Source organism: Leucoraja erinacea, chromosome 1, assembly GCF_028641065.1.
Source record: "Leucoraja erinacea ecotype New England chromosome 1, Leri_hhj_1, whole genome shotgun sequence".
NCBI classification, from domain to species: domain Eukaryota; kingdom Metazoa; phylum Chordata; class Chondrichthyes; order Rajiformes; family Rajidae; genus Leucoraja; species Leucoraja erinaceus.
This window is the reverse complement of record NC_073377.1, coordinates 162,483,112-162,500,138: the sequence shown is the minus strand read 5'-3', so window position 1 is coordinate 162,500,138 and position 17,027 is coordinate 162,483,112. Positions and strand designations below refer to the sequence as shown.

The window sequence follows — 17,027 nt, the reverse complement described above, 5'->3', positions numbered from 1 at the left end:
TGTCAGATATTGCCACGGGATCTTGATCAGCTAGGTACGTGGGCCAAGAAATTACAAAGGGCGATCTATTCAGAGAAGAGCAAGCTGTTGCATTTTGGGAAGTCAAATCAGGGTAAGACTTTCACAGTGAACAGTAGGGCCCTGAGGAGTATTGTAGAATAAAGCGACCTAGAAGTACATACTTCCCTGAAAGCAATGTCACAGGTAGACAGAATGATGAAGTAGTCATTTGGCATGTTGCTGTCATCAGTCAGGGCATTGAGTGCAGGGATTGGATCTTATGTTGCAGTTATATAAGACATTGGATCAGCTACACTTGGGGTAATGTGTACTGTTTCGGTTAACATGCAATAAGAAAAACAATATTAAACTGGAAAGGGTGCAATGATTTACAAAAATGTTGCTAGGAGTCAAAATGCTGAGTTAGAGGGAAAGAATGGGCAGGCTTAGACTTGTGAGTGGGGAAAGATTTAAAACAGACCCGAGGGGTAATCTCTTCTTACAGGGATGGTGATTTCTTCACAGATTTCTGCAATATGAATATTGACTCAAAGCACAGAATACAGGCAATAATGATATGATAATAAATTTCAGTGAGATTAGACAAAGCAAAAATGGGTTTCAGGAGGAGAAATCATACTTGACAAACCTACTGCATCCTTGAGCATGTAACTGGTTTAATAGATGAGGAAAACCAGCAGATGTGGCATATTTTCATAAAGCATCAAACAACAAAATCTGTAGGATGACCAGTAAAATACTAGAATTAACTAAAAATTGGTTGACGGATTGAGAGATTCAAGCCGCCCGCGCTACCTTCCTAATCTACGCTAAAAATCTTCCATTCGGAAATCCGAAAATGTCCGAAATCCGACAAGTGTCTGGTCCCAAGGCTTTCGGATAAAAGGTTGTGCACCTGTACTACCAAAGGATACCTCATTGGGTGTTTGAAAAGCAATATATGTTTGGAGCCTCTGTGGTTTAACTTACGGACGTACCAACCCCGATAACGGTTGTTGTGACAATGGACACCAAGCACAACAACGGTTACAGGATCTTTACTGTACTGTATTACCTTCATATTACTATATTTCCCTTGATCATTATTAAAATGTATATGTGTGAGGGGCCATATGAAGTTTATTTATGAATTTAAAATATTCATGACTAAATGTGGCAGAGTTTTTAACATCACACTTTGTGCCCAAAATGGTGGGAAAAGTATGAAAATGTGTCTGTTATGATAAAAGTTTTTGACTTTCAGTCTTGAAGTTATCTAATTTATAAGGTTTCACATGATGGGTAGAATTTTGATAAGAACAGTGTATTGGTGAAAAAAAGTGAATACTAATCTTGTTCGTCAAATACTCTCCAGTATTGCAAAAATACATATATTGGTAAATTTCACCTGCACCCTTTCCAGCAGCATCACATCCATCTTATAGTATGGTGACCATTGCTATTATAGTTATGATGATATTTCTGGGAAGAAATCTTTGCAAGCTTCTTTGCACAATACTTACGTCTTTCAACCACAAAAGCAGCCAAAGATGTACTACAGTTCTGATATTCAGGCAGGTTAGCAGTCAGCTTGTTAAATACGTCTCTGCAGGCTATGGATACAGCTTTGTAATAGGGATTTCTTCCTTCTGTGGGATGTTAAAAATAAACCGATTTAAATTAGATATTTAATTATCAAACCGAATATTACTATTTCTATGAAAAAAACCACACACACAAATTTATGCAGAGGGAAAATGCAAAATATGTTCTAAAAAATCATTTGGAGGATATAAAAGGTACTATTTCCTTGTATTTATATTTCCCAAATCATTGTCAAGACTTCTAATAACTATAATTAAATATGCTGGTGAAAGATTCTTACCATTTCCACTTTCTCTCTCCCCCTCATTGTTTTATATAATTCTTTCATTGCTCACTCTCTTCCACTCCAAGAAAAACAACTCAACCAAACCCATCTCTCTTTTAACTGGAGGAGGTGGCTGGTCTAGCACTGTGGTGCCAGGATAACAGCCTCCTCTTGAACATCAAAAAAAACGAAGGAGCTGATCATGGACTTTAGGAGGGCACATCATCCGAGGACGTACACTCCATTGTGGATAAATGGGGATTCCTGTGGATAGGATGAACTGTTTTAAATATCTGGGAGTCCACATCTCCGAGGATATGACATGGGCATCACACACCTCAGCACTCGTGAGTAAGGCAAGGCAGCGCCTTTACCACCTCAGGCAATTGAGGAAATTCAGAGTGTCTCCGAGGATCCTCCAGTGCTTCTACGCAGCGGCGGTGCAAAGCATCTTGTCCGGGAACATTACCATCTGGTTTGGGAATTGCTCTGCCAAGGACAAGAAAGGCTCTGCAGAGAGTAGTGCGTTCGGCCAATCGCACTATGGGAACTTCACTTGCCCCCCTGCAGGAACTATACATCAGGAGATGCAACTCCAAAGCCAACAATATCATGAGAAACCCCTTCCACCCCTGCAACGGACTGTTCCAGCTGCTACGGTCAGGCAAACACCTCTGTTGCCATGCGGTGAGAACGGAGAGGTTGAGAAGGAGTTTCTTCCCAGAGGCCATTCGGACTGTAAACGCCTATCTCACCAGGGACTAACTCTACTGAACGTTTTTCCTTCCATTATTTATTATGTAAAAGAATATGCGTGTTATGATTGTGTTTATAGTTTGTTTGGTTGTTTGTATTTTGCACAAAAGTCCGCGAGCATTGCCACTTTCATTTCACTGCACATCTCGTATGTGTATGTGACAAATAAACTTGACTTAACCTGACCTGGAATTAGGCTGTGGGTCGAGCATCAAAAATGTGTCTAGAAATAGGATTTCGAGACCCAAGTCACCAAACTACATGAAATTTTCACATATTATGTAAAAATATTTATATAAATCACCCCCGAAACTCGATATGAAGAAGACTTGCACATTTTTATTAAATTAGAGAAAAACCGGAAAATTTTCGGGAATTTTTAATTCCAATCAAAGCACGTTTAACACTGAGTTGTCTGCCAGTTGGCCAATCGCGCGGTTTGTTTCAGGCTAGCACATAAAATGGCTGAGGGGGCTTCACAGATGCCTGTTTTACTGGAGATTCAGATTTGTTGTTCTGTGGAATAAATGTCGTGGAAACTTGCAGCAGGTAATTGTATTTAGTGGGTAAAGCATTAAAAAGGCTGAAGAAAGTGCTGCGAAGTAGATTAAAGTGCAAGAAAGCCTTCAAAGTCCCTGCTGATGTGCTGGAACACAAAGAAGGCCCCCATTAATCAACTCTAACTGAAAGGTAAGACTAAAGTCTGAATTTATGAAAATCTATCTGTATGGACTTTAATTAATTTAATATAATGTGAATAAATTCATTCATTCATTCATTCCTTATTCATCCATTCACTCACTGACTCACTCACTCATTCATTCATTCATGGAATTGAGGGCGTGAGTGAGTGAGTGAGTGAGTGAGTGAGTGAGTGAGTGAGTGAGTGAATAAGGAATGAATGGAATTTATTCACATTATATTAAATTAATTAAAGTCCATACAGATAGATTTTCATAAATTCAGACTTTAGTCTTACCTTTCAGTTAGAGTTGATTAATGGGGGCCTTCTTTGTGTTCCAGCACATCAGCAGGGACTTTGAAGGCTTTCTTGCACTTTAATCCACTTCACAGCACTTTCATCAGCCTTTTTAATGCTTTTCCCACTAAATACAATTAACCTGCTGCAAGTTTCCACAACATTTATTCCACAGAACAACACATCGGAATCTCCAGTAAAACAGGCATCTGTGAAGCCCCCTCAGCCATTTTGTGTGCTAGCCTGAAACAAAGTGCGTGATTGGCCAACTGGCAGACAACTCAATGTTAAACGTGCTTTGATTGGACTAAAAATTCCCGACATTTTTCCGTTTTTTCTCTAATTTAATAAAAATGTGCACGTCTTCTTCATATCGAGTTTCAGGGGTGATTTATATAAATATTTTTACACAATATGTGAAAATTTCATGTAGTTTAGTGACTTGGGTCACAAAACTGCAGAACAAAGCTCCTCGGCCCACAGCCTAAATGCTATGATTCATGCAACATCCTGGCAAATCTCCTTTGTACTCTTCCCAGCATCTTCATATCTTTCATACAGCATAGCTGCCAGGTCATGACGTCCCAGCTATTCATCGCTGACGAGAGTAAAGAATGCAGATAGATGCGTGCTTCACCACCTAATTTACATGAGCTGCCACTTTGAGATCTATGGACCTTGGTTATGATCCCTCTACTCTACAACATCTCCGAATGCCCCATCATTGACATATATCATTGATGTATCCTAACATCACTTGGCATTCCAAATTCTCAGCTGGTCAGAATCATGCTGTAGCCTAAATCAATTCATTCTCCCCATCACAGAACACCACATACTTCATTAGCAAACTTATGAATTATACCTCCCAAGTTCACATGTCACTAATGTACATCACAAACATCAAGGGTCCTGGCGCCTAATTTTGTGATACCATTACTTAGAGATCCATTCAGAAAAGTAATTTTTAAATTAAATCGATCATGCTATGCATTATTTCGTCCCAACAGACATGAACGCAAGGATAACACCAAGTGATAAAGCTTGATAATCCTTATAACTCTTAAATTTAGGTGGACATTTTTTGACATTGACATTCCAGTTGATAATGTGGTTTAGCTTTCTTTGGTAGAAAACTATTTATAGGTGACCAATGCTGGACTTCAAACTGATTTTTCAGTATTCATTCTTAAAATTATGAGGAGTCTTTATTTAAGTATGGAATGATTAATACAATCCCATGAATTGGATTATAAAGCATTGCCTTTTAATTCTCGAGCAGCACTTTGACGACGCTCCAGTTAATGCAACTCTCCCACAAACAAAATGTATCTGCATTCTCTCACAATTCTGTCATTTTATCTCTGGGCTTTGTCCAACCATCTCCCTATCAAAAAACCCATATCAGTGTTAGCCTATTATCTGCCAGGCTTTGACCTGTCCCTCCTCTCTTCCATCTCCCCCTCCCCTTACATTTAGCCTGAAGATGGGTACTGACCTGAAATGTCACCATTCCATTTTCCCCTGAGATGCTGCCTGACTCACTGAGTTACTCCAGCACTGTCTTCTTTTATAAAACAGCATCTGCAGTTCCTTGTTTCTGTACCTCACATCTGCATCTCATCTCCACACAGGAAGTGAATCCCTCATTTAACCCTTACAGTGCCCGGATTGGATCTCATTTTGCTGTGTCAGATGCAATGAAATGGTGTATAAAAAAAATGACATAACATTACAGCACCGTATAAATCCACCTGAACCCTCCAATTCACACTGCCTTGAAGAAGCGATCAAGCAATCCACACTTCTTCACCCTCTCCCCTAGTTCTGCAAACACTTTCATTTCAGAATGTTCATTTAAGAGCGAACCAACTTTTGGCCAACAGAATCCACATGGTGTTTTAGCGAGTGTATATAACGTTTGGATGTCAACCTAATATGAAAGCATGTACTAGACGGCTCAAATTATATTTATCCAGAGCTATGGGAAGTAACTATATTCTTACCATTACCCAGCTTTGATGAGTGATTTCTTGAAGGCAGACTTTGTGCAGCTATTACTCTACGTTCATCAGATATTGCAGCAGGACATGAAGCTGAAAACAAGCATTGAAATGTTTCTTGTGAACAGCAGGTTTATCAATAAAATCAACACCATCACAACATGGATACAGATGTTCCAGTACGCCCACCCCTACAATCCGGACAAAATTACGAGAGCTCAGTTGAAGTTTCCTCGCGGCCACATATGGCATTGTAGGTGGCGAGTGATCTTCTGGCCATATCCCCTCTGTCATGGTAGAATTAACTATGCTCTCGAACTTTTCTCCTAACTGTTTCGCAAAGCCAAGCCTTGTTTTAACGACCCCCATATAACAGATGTTGGACATAGCAGACAGATCTGCTGACGCATCCCCGACTCGTACCGTCTCCCTGGCAGTTTAGAGCTCCACTTGCGGCCCTACTCTCGACTCACCAGCCAGCCCTTCTTCACCCACCGAAATGACAAGTGCTGGAGCAATTCAGCAGGACAGGATCTCTGGAGAATGCGAATAGGTGACATCGGGACCCTACCTCAGAGTGATTCAGTCGGCTGAGTAAATCCATCATTTGTGGCGTTTCACTTTAAAACTCCACCAGCAAGCCCTTCTTCACCGGTTTACAGACCTGTTGTTGCGGCTCACGTTGTAGCCTGGCAGGCCGCGCTTTCAACAGCCTGGCCCCAACAACTGAACGCGCTTGAACACCGTGGGTCTCCCTCTCCTCCCATCTGCTGCCGCTTCCAAGGTAGAGTATGTCAGTGACTCCGGGGGAGGAGGCAGTGGCGACCAGAACAAAGCACTGTTGCCAGAAGCTACAATGTGAGCTGCAACAACAACCGTGTGAACCAGTGACGAAGGGCTCGCTGATGCGCTTTGCAAGTCAGAAGTGGGGTCAAAAGGAGAGTTCCAAATGGCTTGGAAAATGGTGGGAACTAGGGATGGGTCAGCAGGTCATTCCATTGGCATTCAGTTTACATTTGATATTTGTTTCAAAGTTTCTGACATTCCATGATGCTTTCGAGAGCAGGAGGAGTGTCATTCGCAGGCCAAGGTGTATTGCCATTTCATTATCACATGACCTCTGATGGACCAGATAAATGAATAATCCAGAAGGGCTCTGGAACCGATAAAAAAAGTGTTCAACCTGTAGCTGCATATCCTAATTTTTCTGGTACTGTCTGCCCTTAATAACGCATTGAATATCAACCCAGAGATCCAATACAAGAAATAAAATTGAAGAGGTTCTTTTCTTCCAGATATCACAGGCAATAAATACTGTAACTTCTCCCTTGCCATCAAAACCTGACTTAACTTAACTTGCTGTCAAGTTAATCATCACTAGTTCCACCTGCCCATGCTTGGCCCATGTGCCTCTTAACCAATCTTATCCATGTACCCGTTCAAATGTCTCTTGAACGTTATAATAGTGCCTGCCTCAACTACATTCTCTAGCAGCTCATTCCATATACCCACCACTCTTTGTGGAAAAAAAACGTACCGCTCAGTTTCCTATTCTTTCAGGTCTTTCCCCCTTCACCTTATACTCATGTCCTCTTATTCTTGATTCCCCTACTCTGGGCAAAGGACTCCGTACATTTACCCGATCTATTCCTCTCATGATCTTGTACACCTCTATAAAATGACCCCTCATCCTCCTACTCTTCAAGGAATAGAGTCCTAGTCTGCTCAACCTCTCCCTATAGCTCAGGACCTCGAGTCCTGACAACATCCTCATAAATCTTCTCTGCACTCTCGCCAGCTTGGCAACATCTTTCCTATAACATGGTGACCAAAACTGAACACAATACTCTGCATGTGGCCTCACCAATGTCTTATACAACTGTAACATGACTTCCCAATGTTTATGTGCAAGAAAGAACCACAGATTCCGGTCTGGTTTCAATCGAAGGTGGACACAAAATGCTGGAGTAACTCAGCGGGTGAGGCAGCATCTCTGGCAAGAAGGAATGGGCGACGTTTCGGGTCGAGACCCTTCTTCAGACTGATGTCAGGGGAGAGGGCGGGACAAAGATAGAATATTGGTGGAGACATTAAGACTAGTAGGAGAACTGGGAAGGGGATAGAGAGAGAAAGCAAGGGCCATCTGAAGTTAGAGAAATCAATGTTCATACCCCTGGGGTGTAAACTATCGAAGTGAAATATGAGGTGCTGTTCCTCCAATTGGCACTGGGCCTCACTCTGACAATGGAGGAGGCCCAGGAGAGAAAGGTCAGATTGGAAATGGGAGGGAGAGTTGAAGTGCTGAGCCACTGGGAGATCGGCTTGGTCAAGACGGACTGAGCAGAGGTGTTCAGTGAAACGATCGCCGAGCCTGCGCTTGGTCTCGCCAATGTAGAGAGGTTGACACCTGGAACAGCGGATGTGGTAGTTTGGAGGAGGTGCAAGTGAACCTCTGCCTCACCTGGAAAGGCCGTTTGGGTCCTTGGATGGAATTGAGGGGGGAGGTAAAGGGACAGGTGTTGCTTGGGACCTTGGATGGAGTCGAGGGGGGAGGTGAAAGGACAGGTTCCAGATCTCACCGTCTCCATCACAGAAAACAGACTATTGACCAACATCGACTACAAACCTACTGACACCCATAGCTTTCTTGACTAAACTTCTTCCCACCCTGCTTCCTGCGGTTTTAGCTTGTGTTTTTGGGGGGGGGGGATGAAACGGGGTTTGCAGTCTCTCCCTGCGGGGGAATACGACCTTTTTGTCGTATTCCCCTTCTCTGCCTCCGTCTGTGCTGAGGCCTAATGGAGCTGACGACCTCGAGGCTCCGGAGGCAGAGCACCGTCAGGACTCGCCCTGAGCTCGCTCCTGTGAGGGGAGCCCGGCTCAGGGCTGGAAGAGGTTGGGACGCTCCCGTGAGGGCGGCCAGCCCGAGGGTGGAACGAGGCTCCCGTCGAAGCAGCCGAGCTCGGGAAGGTGCGGCGCTCGCAGCCCGAGGGAGGTTCGGTGCCCAAGTCGGGGCAGCCCAGCCCGGGGAAGAAGCGACGCCCAAGTCGGGGCGGCCCGGTCCGGGGGAGGTTCGGCGCCCAAGTCGGGTCGGCCCAGCCCGAGGCTGAAAACAGTCGGCAGTACTCACAGAGGGTGGCTGGGACGGTGTTTCTGGCGGTGGTGGCCTGAGTCCGGGGTTCGGCCACGGGCCAGCGGCTGCGTCTGCAGGACTGGTGGGCGGCAGCTTCAACCACCCCGGGCCGCGGTGTTTGAGCCGCGGGACTGTTTTTAACAGTCGCCCAGGGGGGGGGGGGGGGTCCCAATCGCCCCAGCGCAGAGGGAGAATATTTTGCTTGGATAATTTAAGATGAACATACAACTTCAGACCCTTGCTTTCTCTCTCCAGACCCTTTTCACCTCCATCACAGTGAGGAGATGTTGGGTGGGTCAAAAAATGTGTTTATTGTTGTTTTCCTGAGTATTGTATCATATGCTGATGACTGCTGCAATTTCGTTCAGACTTCGGTCTGAATGACAATAAAAGGCTATCTATCTGTCTAGAGACTATACCCTACTCCCAATTCCTCCATCTACGCCGCATCCGCGCCCAGGATGAGGCGTTTCATACCAGGGCATCGGAGGTGTCCTCATTCTTTAGAAAACAGGGGTTCCCCTCTTCCATTATAGATGAGGTTCTCACTAGCCCCTAGAGCTCCTCGACTCTCCTGCAACTCCCCCCCCCCCCCCCACTGCCCTCTGTCGCAGGGAAGGACAGAAATCCCCCTTGGGTGAAACCTTCCACCCCATCAGCCTCCCCATTCAGCATTGTAATCCTCCAACATTTTTGCCACCTCCAACGGGATCCCACAACTCACCACATCTTCCCATCTCCACCCCTTTCTGCTTTCCACAGAGACCGTTCCCTCCGAAAAACCCTGGTCAACTCATCCCTTCCCGCCCAAACCACCCCCTCCCCCAGGTACTTTCCCCTGCATCTACTGGAGATGCAACACCTGTCCCATTACCTCCCCTCTCGACTCCATCCAAGGACCCAAACAGTCTTTCCAGGTGAGGCAGAGGTTCACTTGCACCACCTCCAACCTCATCAAATGTATCTGCTGTTCCAGGTGTCAACTTCTCTACATCGGAGAGTCCAAGCGCAGGCTCTGCGATCATCACACTAAACGCCACCACTCCAGTCCGTCTTAACCTACCTGATCTCCCAGTGGCTCAGCACTACAACATCCCCCTCCCATTCCCATTCTGACTTCTCTGTCCTGGGCCTCCTCCATTGTCAGAGTGAGGCCCAATACAAATTGGTGGAACAGCACCTCATATTTTGCTTGGATAATTTACACCCAGTGGCATGAACATTCACTTCTCTAACTTCAGATATCCCTTGCTTTCTCTCTCCATCCCCTTCTCAGTTCTCCTACATTCTATCTTTAACCCACCCCCTCCCCTGGCATCAGTCTGAAGAAGGGTCTCAACCCGAAATGTCGCCCATTCCTTCTCTCCTGAGATGCTGTCTCACCCGCTGAGTTACTCCAGCATTTTGTGTCCACCTTCCCAAATTCTATACTCAATATTCTGATACCTTCACAGAAACATAGGAAATTGGTGCAGGAGGAGGCCATTCGGCCCTTCGAGCCAGCATCGCCATTCATTGTGATCATGGCTGATCGTCCCCTATCAATAACCCATACCTGCCTTCTCCCCATATCCCTTGACTCCACTAGGCCCTAGAGCTCTATCTAACTCTCTCTTAAATTGATCCAGTGACTTGGCTTCCACTGCCCTCTGTGGCAGGGAATTCCATAAATTCACAACTCTCTGGGTGAAAAAGTTTCTCACCTCAGTCTTAAATGACCTCCCCTTTATTGTAACTGTGGCCCCTGGTTCTGGACTCGCCCAACATTGGGAACATTTTTCCTGCATCTAGCTTGTTCAGTCCTTTTATAATGTTATATGTTTCTATAAGATCCCCCTCATCCTTCTAAACTCCAGTGAATACAAGCTTAATCTTATCAATCTTTCCTCATATGACAGTCCCGCCATCCCAGGGATCAATCTCGTGAACCTACGCTGCACTGCCCCAATCACAAGGATGTCCTTCCTCAAATTAGGAGACCAAAACTGTACACAACACTCCAAACTCCCTTACATTAGAGTTCACTCCAAAGAACATAATTAAATTGGATTTTAATAGCTTCATATAGATTTTCATAATGATTTTGACAATATAACGGCAAACATGGCACATGAAGAAACAATAAGGTGCGTAATATGCAGATTGAATTGAGTTTGCAATTTATTTTTCTGCATAACATTGTTTTTTTTTCCTCTGGACATAATTAAAGGCACTCAATTCTGAAATATCCCAAGGTAAGTATTGATCTATTAGAGGTCAGAAGATTCAGAAATTACATATGCAATTTATAAAATATAATGTGTAGGAAGGATCTGCAAATGCTGGTTTACACCAAAGATAGACATAAAATGCTGGAGTAACACAGCGGGACAGGTAGGATCTCTGGAGAGAAGGATCGGGTCGAGACCCTTGTTCAGACTAAGAGTTAGGGGAGAGGGAGACGAAGGATACGGAAGGATGCATGAAAACAACTTATTCCCACACACTGACCTATCGGTCCTGGGCCGCCTCAACTGTCAGAGTGAGTGGACCATCTCAACTGTCAGAGATGTGCAAATGGGAAGAACAGCACATCATATTTCGCTTGGGCAGCTTTCAACCCAGAGGTATGAATCTTGATTTCTCCGAGTTCAGATAACCCTTGCTTTCCCTCTCACTCCATCCCTCCACCACCCTAGTTCTCCGACTAGCTTCAAGGGCCTGTCCCACTTAGGCGACTCTTTAAGCGACTGCCAGGAACTAGTTTTCATGGAATTCACCTACGAGACCTGGCGACAACTTACGACAGCACCTACGTCAACCTTAGACAGCAAGAATTGTTGCCACTGTCGCCGAAAACATTGTGGCAGTTGTCTGTAGTCACCCCAAAAAAATTGCATGTGGGACAGGCCCTTCACTGTCCTTCTGATTAATTTTACTGATTGTATGCCTTGTTGTCACCTTCCACATAGCTAACAATGCACCATTGTACATTTCCTGCTTTGATCTGTCGTTTTCACACCTTACCCGTCTATATCTATATCGGCCCGAAACGTTGCCTATTTCCTTCGCTCCATAGATGCTGCTGCACCCGCTGAGTTTCTCCAGCTTTTTTGTGTAACCTGAAATATTCCTCATTCCTTCACTTCAGACATGCTGCCTGTCCCGCTGAGTTACTCCAGCATTTTGCATTAATAAAATGTGCTGTAATAATCAATTAATTTCATAATCTTCATGTAAACATTCTTACCAATATCACTTAGCTATTATTATACATACTTATTAACAAAAAAAGATTCTGCAATCAAATATTCAAACCCCAGTTTTGAGTTATTTTTTTGAAAACTTACGAGAGGTTTTGGTCAGTTCGATGTCCAGGAGCTCGTCGAGAGCTAATTGTGCAGCATTAGCCTTTGCTTCTTTCTTATTTTGGCCCATTCCTGTTTTATATTCAACACCATCAACCACGGCACAGAATGCAAAGTACTGCCCAAATACATTGCCTGAAAAGTTAAATTTATTAATTTTAGCTGAGGAAAATCACTCCACTCTTGGCAAGCAATTTTATTGCAAGATATCTGCTCGAGAAAAAGAAGTTATATTTACCTGTAGCTACTGTTTCTTTCAAAATTAGCTGCATGCGCAACATCTGTGCATATTGATGCAAAGCCGAAACTGGATTGATCTCACCACGTCTGTATTTATCAATAAATTCCCGAGAAACTTTCTTGGGTGCTAACGCACTGTTTGAGATTGATTTTGCCTGATCAGCAAATTGCGACTTTGGGAACTGACCTGTGAAAACAAATACATATAAAAAGTACAATTAAAAACATTATATTCTTTTACAGGTGAACTTGGATATAATAGACAAACAATAAATACATACATTTATTTGAGCACTATGCATGGCGACTAAAAGGTTTTGTGATTAAAATAAGATGTGCAAGACGCTACAATTGCAACCACCTAGGAATCTTGCAGACTGTATAGTTGGAGATTAAGAAACAAGGGAAATGAGCGAAACAAGAACATAGTGATAGCAACCAGAATGAAGATTTTTAACTGAGGTACTGTCAGTTCAGGTACTCGAAAAAGATGGATGGATTGGTCTGGATTCATATTGAAAACAAGTGGAGATTATGATAAATGGAGAATAGGTGATTAGCAAGAGAGCATTGCAGTAGTTATGCATATGGGCAAGATGACACGCTGAGATGGAGTCAAACAACATTACAGATATAGAAGTTAGCAGAACTGAAATGTGGTTGAAAGTTCACATTGCTGACAAATACACCAAAGGCTGCAAAATGTATTCCTCAGCTTCAGCCAATTGCCATCTAAGGATTGCTCTAGTCTAGGGAACTGAGTTTGTGGTAGGATACAAAGTTACTGGAGCAAACTGCTGCTGAGTTGGACTGTGGAAGACTAGCAGTGATAAATCAAAAGTGAAGAAATCAGCATAGGGAAGTATGTTTGAAATTATGAATGCAAATAAAAATCACTGAAACAATGTAGATCTGGCAGCATCTGTGGAAAGAGAATCAGTTAATGTTTCATATCCAGAAGAGTCCCAGGTCCAAAAATAATAACTGTTTCTCTCTCTCCATAGATGCTGCCAGATCTGCTGTATGTTTCCAGTATTTCTATTTCATTTCAGACCTTCAGCATAGAGTTTTTTTACTCACATATGTTTAAAAGTTTATTTAGGATTTTTGGGGGGGGATTTCTAACTAAGAAAAAACGTTTGTATGTGTTCCCATCTGAGATGATGCTGTGTAACTTGGGCCTTAAACGGATGAAGCAGGGAATAGCCAGTCACAAGGAATGTATTGATCTTTGAGTATAGCTTTTTATCGGAGTAGTTTTCATTTTTCAGTCTTATATCACTAAGTGACGTTATGTCCCCCTTTACAGCTACTGTATGTTTTAATTCAGTTCAAGACTATGGGGCAGTACATTGGTCATAATGTTGCTGCCTAAAAGTGCCAGAGACCCAGAATTGATCCTGAATATGGGTGCTGCCACAAGGGCCAGAAGTGCCAGAGACCCAGAATTGATCCTGAATATGGGTGCTGTCTGTATGGAGTTTGCTCCTTTTCCCTTTGATCGCATGGGTTTTCTCCGGGTGCTCTTGTTTCTTTCCACATTCCAAAGGTGGGCAGGAACCTTTTTCAGACCCAACCAAAGACATAATATTTTCCTTTAGTCCAGAGATTGTCTGACCTGCTGATTTACTCCAGCGTTTTGTGACTATCTTCAGTTTAAACCAGCATCTGCAGTTCCTTTCTACACACACGATACTATACGATAGAACTTTATTAATCCCAGGAGGGAAATTGTGTGTGTGGGTATATATGTTATACACACACACACACATAATTATATATATTTAGTAATATATTCATATATAAATATACATTGTTTGTTTTCTCGTTTATAACATTGTTTACTGAGTGCTATGTTTACATATTCTGTTGTGCTGCTGCAAGTAAGGATTTCATTGTTCTAACTGGGACGAGAATAAAACACTCTTGACTTGCGTCGCTAATGTGTGGGATAGAAATTGTGTACGGGTGATCGGTGGTTGGTGTGGACTCAATGGGCCGAAGGGCCTGTTTCCACGCTGTATCTTTAAATTAAACTAAAAACACTAATACCAGAGGAAATCTAAAGAAGGGTCTCTATCCAAAACGTCACCCAATTTCTTCTATCCAGAGATGCTGGCTGCTCCATGGAGTTCCCCCACACAATTAAAGCACGGAAGTCTTCACCCTCCCATTGATACCCAACCAGATGCAACTAAATTTAAGGTAAACAAAAATGCTGGAGAAACTCAGCGGGTGAGGCAGCATCTATGGAGCGAAGGAAGGTAGCTCTTTTTCCCCCCCAAGAACCCTTTTTTTCCTTAAGTCCAAGTCAAGAGATTTTTATTGTCATGTGCACCAGACAGGACAATGAAATTCTTGCTTGCTGCAGCACAACAGAATATGTAAACATAATACAGAACAGGAGATAAAAGTTCAATGTGTCTATATACTAAATACCATATATATATATATATATACAATAAATAAACAGATAAAGTGCAATAGGCTGTTATTTTTCGGAGTTTGAAGTTTGGTGGTGGAGGGTACACTCCAGTTTAAATTCCAATTGGAATATTTTTGGAGGATCAGGAGACCAAGAAGCAAGAGTTACCCCAGGGAGTTACTCCAGCTCCAGGGAGTGATTCTGCGTTCGTTTTCAGCGGTCGCGGCGACCAGACAGCAATGGCGGCCAAATCTCCCACAATGCAAAGGGAGCGAGAAAGTGCCTGGTGTGACCAGTTGCCTTGGCAGTGCACATGTGCAGGGCGGCCATGGTTGTGCGCATGTGCAGGGGGAGGATGTGCAGGCCGTGGCAGTGCGAATGTGCAAGGTGGCCAGCCGTGTCGGCGGATGAGGGGCGGACGGAGAGCAGAGAACCAGCTGCCCGAACACGGATATCGAGTGGAGACGGAGAGTGACAGAGAGAGAGAGAGAGAGATAGAGAGGGGGGGCCCCCGCTCAAGAGTTGAACGATATGTGTCCCGGGTGCTTGCCAAGCCGGGCAAAATGGCAGGGATTTTAGGTTGCCCGGCAGGGCTGTAGGTGGCCATTGCCACCCGGGCAACTGTTAATTTCAAGCCCTGTACTCGCCTCCCTCCCCCCCCCCTCCCTCTCTACCCGGTCCCCCCCCCCCCCCCTCCATCCTGCCCCCACCCCTCCATCTCTGCCCCCACCCCTCCCTCTCTAGGGATTGAAGAGGAAGTGCTGGGGGATGGGGCGAAATGAGCTGCGCCTGCGCAGTTGGGGGCGATGCGCGAGTGATGCAATATTCGGTTGGGGAACGGCTTTTATTGAGGGAATGGGTGAGTGGCGGACTCTTGCGTTGGGGGAGCAGACCCATTGGGTCCTCCAATGCAAGATTCCTCCACTCACCCATTCCCTCAACACAAGCCGTTCCCCCCAAACGGAATGTTGCACCACTCACGCATAACCCCCAACTGCGCAGGCGTGGCTCATTTCTCCCTCTTCACCCTCCAATGGGTCACGTACCCAATAAATGTCACAAAGTTGGGGTGCAATTGAGAATAACTCCTTTTTAACAATGGTAATTTTCTATTGAATGCTATTTGGTCCTGAAAGACAAATTGCTCAGTGTCATTCCAATATCCAACAATTGCTTTGAGAGATTTCAAGTCATTTATATTTTTGTCATTTCACTGGAACACATTCACTTTCAGGTTTCTAAACAGAAAATGTTATTTGACTTTTCCTTAATATAAGAATGATATTGATACATGGATAGAACAAATAGATACAATGAATTACCATTATCATTATCATTATTATTATTAAGGTGACCAAGAACTGCCAGAAATCTTTCTTGACTATGAAACTAGAAATTAATTTATTGACCTGTAATTTGAATGACTCTGGATATACCGGTGGTGTCTAAATCATCTGCATTTCCACCTTGCGGTGTGAAAGTTACATTTAACATTTGTTGAGGAGGCTTTGGAGATATGTTCTTCTTCAAAATTTGAGCAAAACTAGGCTCTCCTGAGGCCTTACACCAGGCACTTTCAGTAGACATCCTGAAACAAAACACGGAACAAAGTTGTTTATACAGGAATATATACCAATGTAAAACTTGTTGCAAGAAAAAACAGAGATTAAAGTGCACAATCATTTCACCTGGAAATTTAATTGCACGATACTGTTATTTTTATCCTCTTACTGATGTTATGCGATGTTAGATTCATTTTATGCAACAAAATACTTTAGCAACCATTGTGCAGTTATTTCACATAACAAAAATTAAACTGGACATACATTCTAGTATGATTGATGCATGGAAAGATTCTTACTTTGGAGTACTGCATAGGAACCCACACAGAGTTGTCCAAGAGCAATTATCGTTGGGTGATCCCAGTCTTCCCAGCACAGCAATGGACTAGGATTACTGCTAGCTGGTCCCTTATCTACCTTTCATACTTCAGCCCTTGCCTTACTCCCATCATTTCTCTTATAGCACTGACATCCTGCCACTCTTAATCCTCATCCCACCAACTGATTCTGCCAAGTCCCCTTGTAAATCCTGGCCAAAACAGAGCTAAAATAAAGCAAGGGATTTATGCATCTACAAGGCCTGTGAGCATTTTTTTGTAAGAAGCCTCACGCTGCAAGCTGGTGCCAGGAAGTCTAGGTCCCAGATCAATACATCAGATAAGGCGAAGTCCAGATGTCCTCCCAATTGATAAAATGTATGAGTACTCTGCAG

General features: G+C 43.6%; 1 protein-coding gene across 4 annotated transcripts in view; it reads right to left on the bottom strand.

Annotated features, from left to right (window-relative positions):
• adad1 (adenosine deaminase domain containing 1 (testis-specific)) overlaps positions 1-17,027 on the bottom strand; it is a 65,133-nt gene that overhangs the window by 28,487 nt on the left and 19,619 nt on the right. For 3 of the 4 annotated variants that reach the window (XM_055647219.1, XM_055647227.1, XM_055647208.1), the window contains exons 2-6: positions 16,163-16,341; positions 12,327-12,515; positions 12,071-12,223; positions 5,612-5,701; positions 1,524-1,649 (exon numbers count right to left, since the gene is read on the bottom strand). In XM_055647219.1, the coding sequence (XP_055503194.1) occupies positions 1,524-1,649; positions 5,612-5,701; positions 12,071-12,223; positions 12,327-12,515; positions 16,163-16,341 (737 nt within the window). The remainder of the gene's footprint in view (positions 1-1,523; positions 1,650-5,611; positions 5,702-12,070; positions 12,224-12,326; positions 12,516-16,162; positions 16,342-17,027) is intronic. The other variant, XM_055647239.1, reaches the window with a different exon arrangement.